At 37.7% G+C, this 8,819-nt stretch overlaps 1 protein-coding gene across 1 annotated transcript in view; it reads right to left on the bottom strand.

Moving 5' to 3' along the window:
- The window catches only part of LOC107719930 (transmembrane protein 8A-like), a gene marked incomplete at its 3' end in the record, with an annotated part of 67,897 nt that extends 59,648 nt beyond the window's left edge, over nt 1-8,249 (bottom strand). Inside the window, exon 1 of the mRNA XM_016527484.1 lies at nt 8,085-8,249. Within this exon, the coding sequence (XP_016382970.1) occupies nt 8,085-8,169 (85 nt within the window). The remainder of the gene's footprint in view (nt 1-8,084) is intronic.
- Between the last annotated feature and the right edge of the window lie 570 nt (nt 8,250-8,819).

The raw sequence follows: 8,819 nt of genomic DNA, 5'->3' as shown, positions 1-8,819 counted from the left end.
TGACATATGAGGACACAAATTTGTATAATGACATAGGTATTACAAGGAGAAGGTGACTTATGAGGACATTGCCCCATGTCCACACATTACCATTCAAAAGTTTAGGGTTAGTAAGTTTTTTTTTTTTGTTTGTTTTTTTGGTATGCTTTTATTCAGCAAGGATGCATTAAATTGACAAAGACTTTTACATTTTTTTTATCTTTTATTTAATAAAATTAATGCAGCCTGGATGAGCATTCTTTTTTAGTAATATTTTGGAAAGAAGAGTCGTGTACATGGAAATTATATGATGGCCAATGATTGAAAAATGATGATCACACAAACAAACTGCACTTGAATACAATTGTTAGTGTTAAAAAGTTAACAAAAACCAATAAACCCCATAAAACTGCTAGAAAATTGCTCAAAAGACAGATCTATAATTATGACAATGACTAAATGTTAGTAATAAAACACTAGGGGTGGGAATCTTTAGTCACCTCATGATCCGATCCGATTCTGGGAGTCACGATCCGATTCCAGAACGATTCTTGATCTACTTCCCAAAAAAAGAAAAGGCCCAAAAATACCACACTCCGAGATGTCGCTGCCCAGACTAGGCCAGTTGGAAATAAGCTCAACACCGTTGGCAGACACAAAAAAGATGCTCGCCCACACACGCACACACACAGACTGCAGCAGCTCTGTGAATGTGTAGGAATCCCCTCTCTGCCTCTCTGTGAGCTTGATGTAAATGGGCCTCTGGTGCGTTGATAATAATTAATGATAATAAGAGGAATGATGGATGATGTTGTTACTGCGCTAGCAGACACAGCAGAAAAGTTCTCTGCTTTTTCTTTCTCTCTGTGACTTGTTCCCCTCCTCTCAGCATCCAAACGATCCGTCCGCAATTTTATCCGTCAGGCCTCAGTTGCGCAAACAGGCTCCTCAGCACACCGGCCGCTCTGTATGGCCATAGGCAAAGCTGCTGTCAGCCTCACTCTCTCGCTTTCGTCTCTCTCCATTTCTCTCTCCTGTCCTTGTCACTTTCTCAGCATTCATATTTACGCTCCCTCTTGCTTCCTCTCTCTCTGTTTCAGAGTAAATATACAGTATGACTCGTAGACATCCTAATGAAAAATGTGACAGGAACTGGTTTTAACATAGGCTCATTGGAAAAACGTCCTACTTCCTACATTTTGCAAAACTCCAAAAATGTACCTATACATAAAATCCACTGCAGTTTCCAACTGAAATGAACACTAGTAGAAGTAAAACACCAACAACTTTTATTCCTTTTCACACAAATTATGATTACAAGAGCAAATTATTGAAAAATAAACACTTATTTTCATGCAGTTCCTAGTAAAATACTATGTTATGAGCCCAAAACACTTTTACCATAGTACATGACTCGTAAACTAATACATTTTGACATTCGCATTATATAACCAGATCTATCTATGGCTTTTCAGACGTATAGTAAACTTGCTCAGTAGCTCGCCTGGTATAGCATTGCTCTTGGGATTGCCCTGCCAGTCTCGTGAAACACGAGTCATGATAAAAGAGCGCTAAGACTTGTAGAAGCGATCTAAAATGGCATGGCTGCTTCAGTAAATGGATTATTATCTCACATTTGGTTAGGTTTAGGGTAAGGTTTAGTGTAGTGTACTCTATTTTCAAACGCAATAGAGCACTGACCTTTTAGACCTCCTCACCGGACAATTAATTTCTGAACTGCTGTGATATGTACAACATTCAATGTAATAAAACGTTGCCAGAATCTTGTTCATCTGTTTCTAATAAAACTGAGCGCACTTTTAAAACAAACTATCCCTTTAATAATCACACACACACTCTGTCACCATGTCCTTCTCTCTTATGCAGACCAAAAGCAGGTGCTTTTTTTCCCCACCAAGAGTAGCACAAGTTCCCAGAGGAAACTTTAGTGTGGCTGGTGCTGGATTACATGTGGATTAGTGTTCCTAATGGCCCTGATCTCTCCTAATTCCCATCAATCCTTCTCATCTGAAACATGAAGAACTGAAAGAGAAATCACAAAAAACCCAGCTTACGCGAATTGGAAATTCGGAATGTGCTGATTTTTCTGTACAACAGAAAAGCGAAGCCGCTCGTTAACGATTTTCAATGGTTTTTTTTTTTTTTCTGTAAGCTGTTGAACTCAACACATTCTGTAATCAAGAACAGAGCCTTTCGAAATAGAAAAGAGAAGTTTCCTCTTCAGACGGTTCCGCTAATTAATGTTTGCTTGAGGATGAGAGAAATGTGTCGCAGTAACCTTTCACAGCAAGCCGCGTGAATTTTTTTTTTTTTTTCTGTAAGCTGTTGAACTCAACACATTCTGTAATCAAGAACAGAGCCTTTCGAAATAGAAAAGAGAAGTTTCCTCTTCAGGCGGTTCCGCTAATTAATGTTTGCATGAGGATGAGAGAAATGTGTCGCGGTAACCTTTCACAGCAAGCCGCGTGGATTGGAGGATATAGTGTCATGGGGAACGAGAGTGTGATTGAAAAAAAGAAAGCAGAAGAGATCCTGATGGATAAAGAGCTCTTTTCCCCTAGTAGCAGTTGGTGACTCAGTAAGGGTACGGATGTGTCGAGCCGAGTGCAATTAGTAAAGTGGCCCTAATGCCAAAATCACACAGAGAGGAGCAGAGGATGACAGACCAGCCCTCTGGAGTGGAACACGGGCCTCTGTGTCGTGTACATCGCACCGATTGTGTTCTCATTCCAACAATAGAGAGAAGAGTATTGCTGGTTTAAATTGAATAAAGCTGCTGGATCAGAAGGTGGCACTCAAAACAAATGCAATCTGATAATGCAATCCTCCTCTCTACTCAATACGCTTTATGTTGGTGTTATGCTCGAAAGCGTTTAGAATCACTTCAGCTGTCACTTGCTCAAGTGCAGTCAGTGTCAGTTAATGGATGGCTTTATAATTTGTTTTGGTTTTGACTGTTTTTTGCGTTCCTTATAGTGATTCATGGCAAAGATAGCTTGGCAGTAATAAATGACAAACAGGGTGTCTGATACAGATATAATAAAGCCCAAGTCGTAAAATCTTCACCAATACGCTAAAACCGAGAACATCTTTGCCTTCATCAATTACCTGCTGTATTTCCTGAAAGTCATAGAAGTGAGTGTTTTTATCCTCTCTCTGCATATTATATGTATGTGTGTTCTCTGCATATATATACAGGACTGCAATGTACAAACATGCAATGTTGGTCGAACAAACTGCTGAACAGTGATTAGCAATTACATTTTGTCAATGACTCCGTTATACAACATAATTTCACCTATTTGGTGGACTTTTTTTAATGATGTTTTGTGCACTACTGTATTGCGAAATTGCTGAACATTATTTTCACAGCCAAACTGATCTTTAGAGCTGTCAGCTATTTCATAGGTTTCTGAAACAAACTGGAGGGAAAAAGTGTCTTGAATTATTCCACGATGATGATACAATCGTAATCACTCATCCTTGCTAAATAGTATAAATGATCAATTGGTGACCCTGGAAAATGTCTTGATTTTAGTTCCAGGTTTTGTTCTGCACATGTTCAGCAAGCAATGACGTTTGAGGTTATGAGCAAAAATAAATAAATAGAGCAGAAAGATAAATGAACCTACATTATGACATTATCACGTGAATACAGTAACTTTTCTGCTGTTTTTTAATATTAAATACAACAAATCTTTATATAAAATATAAATATAAAAACTCAACATTATCAAGTGAAACGCAATGATACACAGGACAGACATCTAATGAATAGGTCTAGTTACAAACCAAAATCTAAATTATTTAACCAGATTTCATTAGATTACACCAACGCAGTTCATTTTTAAGTGTCAGATCAGGTAGAAAAAGCTCCTTATCCCTTCAACAGGCCTCTCAACCAGTAGAGCACATTTTAAGTCATGATATGTTCCTGTGGCTCAGTGGTAAAACATTGCATTAGCAGCGCAAAAGGTCATGGGTTCGATTCCCAGGGAACACAGATACTGCTAAAAATGTATAGCCTGAATTCACTGTAAGTCGCTTTGGATAAAAGCGTCTGCTAAATGCATAAAGTAAAATTATATCATGTTGTACTGAACTCAACCTGATTAAAGCAACTCTACCATCTGTATGTTAAATTAAGCACGAAACATATTAGTTATCACTGCAGTTTTCAACAATATACAAATTTCAAGATTGTTTTAACATGAAATCACTCATATCATGTGTGACCATTTTCACAAATCTTTCTCTGGCAATTATATTTTTATGCAATATAACTTCAAAGAGCTTGTTTTGATTTTTGTCTGGTTGTGCCAATTAACAACTACACATTGTGCTCTTACATTCAGAAGAAGATTACTGCTTTTCTTCTAGCAATTTCTCTGGCAAAGTAAAAAGAATTTGATTTAAGCATTCATTACATAAAAGGCAACAGACCTAAGGACATTATTCTCAATAAAGGGAGAAGCCCCAATCATAAGATGTTGAGGAACAGAGAGAGAAGCTAGAAGGTTTCCATGTGTAAAAATCTCAAGAGTTTATCCAGGGCTCCATTTATTATTTATAAATCCTTTTTTCCCCACATCTTTATAACTGACTGTAAGATTTTCCCACAGTTCGGATGCACACATGACTCAACCATCTGAAGAACTTTTTGACAGTGCTCAACAATTTAGACATCACAAAAGCAGACTTCCATTAGTTACCGGAGACTTTGAGATTAGCATCTTGGTGCGGTGCATATTGAATTATGCGATGGTGTCGCATCAATCAGAGAGCAGTGACGTGCATTCATCAGACTGAGCAAAGTAATGAAGCCCTAAATCTCCCTGCGGGTTTGTTGTGGCGCTGTTCATCTTGCAGCGTTTTAATTGATTTCGGACTTGCTTGTGAGTAAAAGTGATATGCGTCACTGCATGGGGACAGCTGATGGAGCCAATGTTTGTGCTGTGTTATACAGGAGTGTAAAGCAAAGGCATGAAGACTTTGTGAAATATTTCAAATTCATACGAAATGTTAGTAGTCATTGGCTATATAGCCTATTATATACTATAAGGCCTTACACAAAGGAACTGAAGAGACATTTATAATTTTGCATATTTGATAAGTATAGTATATTTGTATAGTATAGCACAGGAAGTACAGTATAGCCATGGGTTTCCTCAGGAATTTCCGATGGGTTTTCAGAATACCGGTTTTGATTTATGAGTAAACAGTTAGCATTACTTAAAGAGACATAAATGACACAAATTCATAACTTCAGTGAATTTTGAAAATGAATTTCTTTATTTTTCTTTATTTTTATTGTATATTATTGTTGTCAGCATCAACAGCTTTTTTCATGGCAAAATCAAAGTATTTTTAAACAAACAATAAACAAATAGGCTTCTTACAACATTGCAGTAACAACTAGGCTATATAAGATCTTTTAATTTGATATTTGCTAAAAATCCTAAAAGTTATAAAAGCTTGTTGTGTGATTTAAAAACATAAAGAATTTCCAAATTGTCCAATTTGTTAAGTACATAAATTAACATCCTTTGTGGCTTTTAACAACTTACATTTTTTAAAACACAGTGGCTCCATAATTCATATTTAAGGAATGACTGCATGGAAAAAAGTAATTTTCAAAATTAATTACAAAGAAAAAGCAAGTAACACAAGTAAACAAAGTAGAATATACAAATAAACACTCCTATATTCTTTGTTTTATTTACAACTTTTTAAAAAAATAACATTTTTTACACTATTTAAGCTATAACACAAAACATGAAAGTCTCTTCAAATAATGTTAACCACAGACTTTTTTTACAGATATATACAGTATATATATATATATATATATATATATATATAAACTAATTGCTTTTTTCCTCTTTTGTTAGTCGCTTTGGATAAAAGCATCTGCTAAACACATAAATGTAAAACCCGACAGGAAATTCCCAGCACAAATTAGCTGGTTTGGCCAACAAACTGACATCACAACTAAGCTATTGGCTTCACAGCAGGAATAAATCTTAATTGGTCATTCAACATCTAAACTATAGCTGTTGGTACAGATGAGCCAGTGCTGCCTTAACAGCAGCTGCCATCCTCATACGTTAAACTGAGTTCGACTCAATAATAGCATGCCACCTACTTACACAGTAAATGTGAGTGTTAAGTAATGTACTAAAACTCAGTGAAAAGCTTCCCTTCACGGGTCACATCTCAGCATAATGGGATCTCACAAGCATGCTTCATTTTAACATAAAAGTCAATCTCCCACTCAAAATACTACAAAGCTTTGTTACACACAAACACACACTGTCAATAGATAGATAGATAGATAGATAGATAGATACTGATATTCAGTGATATACCAATGTATCTAATTATTTTGACCAGAAAAACGTGTTGACACAACAGTTTAAAAAAAAGGACAGAGGATCAGATCGAACCCGGTCAAAACATTAAGAGTGTGTGAGAGCGACAGTCAGATTCCAGAGAGAACAACAGAGACAGAGACAGAAACGGTAGGCTAAGGGACTCTTCTCTCACTCACTGAGTCTCAGCCCAGCTTTGTCTGCGTCTGTCACATTGAACTGTTTTCTTTGGTCTGCTCTGACTCGTTCTCCCATGAGACTGGATGGTTCATTGGTCTTGCTCCTTTGTGCTAGCCTCAGAGCATCACTCTGTTCCTGCCGCTTGTCAATACTGTGATCAATGCGAGCGAGCAGCCAAGTCCAGTGACTGGCGTGTCTCCTTGCAAAGTGTTTGGTGCCCTGTTAATCAGGTGATGTTTATGAATAGCTCATGCATTATGAATCTCATCTGCAGTAAGTAAAGTAAACAAATAAAAAAGAAAAAGGTATTCACTGGAGGAAATGGAAAACATTTTCCACAATAGACAACTTTTCTCGTTGCACATGTTCTGCAGTTTTGTACAAAATAAAGAGTGAAAAAAAATCGATTTTCAAGAATTGCTGCATATATATATGACAAAAACAAAAAAATGTTATAATGATAATAATAATAATAATAATAATAATAATAACACATTTTACAGTGTAAAAAAATCTAAATACAAGTTAAGTTCGCCAATATCTTTTTTTTTTTTTTTAAACAAATAACTGCACACTAACCTTGTAACGTTTCCAAAAAGGACCAGCAAATATATAATAATACTCTACTATATAGGTTTGTGATGTGTGCTACTGTTCATTATCATACAATCATCGCCGTATACTGGAATAAAGTTTTTTTTTTAAATAGAGTTCAAAAGACAGCGAAGAACACAGTGCCTGTTATTCCTGTCGTACTTAAGAACAGCAAGAGATGTGAAGTCAGTGTCGGAGCTCAAGTAGCTACAGCTGACACTAAAGCAGCACAGCATCCATCAGATGCGCTTTCAGGCACCGCAGCGAAGGTATTGTCTTGCTCTGGCAGCCAGATTAACTTCCTTATCGATGCGATCTACACAAATGCATCTCGAGATAAACAAGAAACAACTCGGCGCTCTTCTTGCGCAATCAAGCGTTTGATGACTAGAGGTAGCCTAAGTCTCGAGACTTACACGCTAACATTAAAAAGCAATAATTGGCCTACATATTTCCCAACGGCAACTGATTCTGATTCTATGGGAATCACGCTAAAACTGATTATTGGCTACAATAGAATAAAACTGAGTTAAAACAATATAGGCCAGCGTGCATTAGGGATATAAGGCAATAAAGTGTGTTCCGATACGGAACGTGATACATAATTACTTTGCTCTCAGTTTAGCCCGAGATTATGATAGAAGTCTTGCTAGACATAAAGAAGCATTCACTTCTCGCGCGAAGCTCCTCAAGAATGTAGCACAGTGTAGTCCGTGCTTTATTCTCGGGGATGTGCCTAGGACAACATTAATAAGACAAATAAGACATCAGCGCAAAGCAGAAACGCATTCCACCTGCTGGGTGGCCAAAGTGCTCTAGCGCTGAATGTTATACAGGCTACGGCCAAGCCATTCAGTGAAGTAGTTCAGCACCAGCACAAAGGACAGCTCCACTGCATCAAGATAGAGATCGCACTTCAACCCTCACTGGACGACTCACCTCCGAGAGAGCAGAGCAAGGTGTAAACAAGCAACAGGATCTCCAGACGGCCCATCCCCGACCTAAGCCCTTCCAGCCACCACATCGTGATAAACTGACTGTTTACGCCCCGACGGCACGGACGCGATTTTTATATCGCTACGCTTGTCCACATTTTCAGCTCTTGCAACGAACCAGCTGTTCGCGCATGACGTAATAGCGAAGAGACTATTCCGAGAAAGCCCCGCCCCTTCTCTGCTGTGATTGGAGGTTCGCCACACATCCATTCAATTGATTGGCGGACGAGAACGTCAGTCAAAGGGACTGGCGTCTCGCTCTGTCCTGGTAGGAGACACGAGTGGTTTGTCCGACAAATGAACAGCATTTCAAGTTTACTTCCTCAAGAACCAAGTTACAGCGATGGTGTTCCATGCCTTTAATGTCTAAGAAACGTTTTTTTTTTTTATGATTGGAATTTAAAACAACAGCTATTTGATGAGGAGGAATGCGCTGAACGTAATGATTTCTCTTTTTTCCACTTGAATTGTAACTATAGCGTTTTTTTTTTATTATTACTTCGTAGGTAAACAGAAAGGAAATACTGTTTTTGTAGTAATGAAATATGGTTTGCTTTGAGATAATAATATTCATTAGATTTCGTGTCACACATTCGTGTTGAAGACGAAGGCCAATACTGCCATCTATTGGCCGCTGACTGACACTAGAACTTTCATCCACGAATATAATGCCCTCTGA

The sequence above is a fragment of the Sinocyclocheilus rhinocerous genome, unplaced genomic scaffold (genome assembly GCF_001515625.1).
Source record: "Sinocyclocheilus rhinocerous isolate Xijiao unplaced genomic scaffold, SAMN03320098_v1.1 scaffold4226, whole genome shotgun sequence".
NCBI classification, from domain to species: domain Eukaryota; kingdom Metazoa; phylum Chordata; class Actinopteri; order Cypriniformes; family Cyprinidae; genus Sinocyclocheilus; species Sinocyclocheilus rhinocerous.
This window is presented reverse-complemented; position numbering and strand designations above follow the sequence as displayed.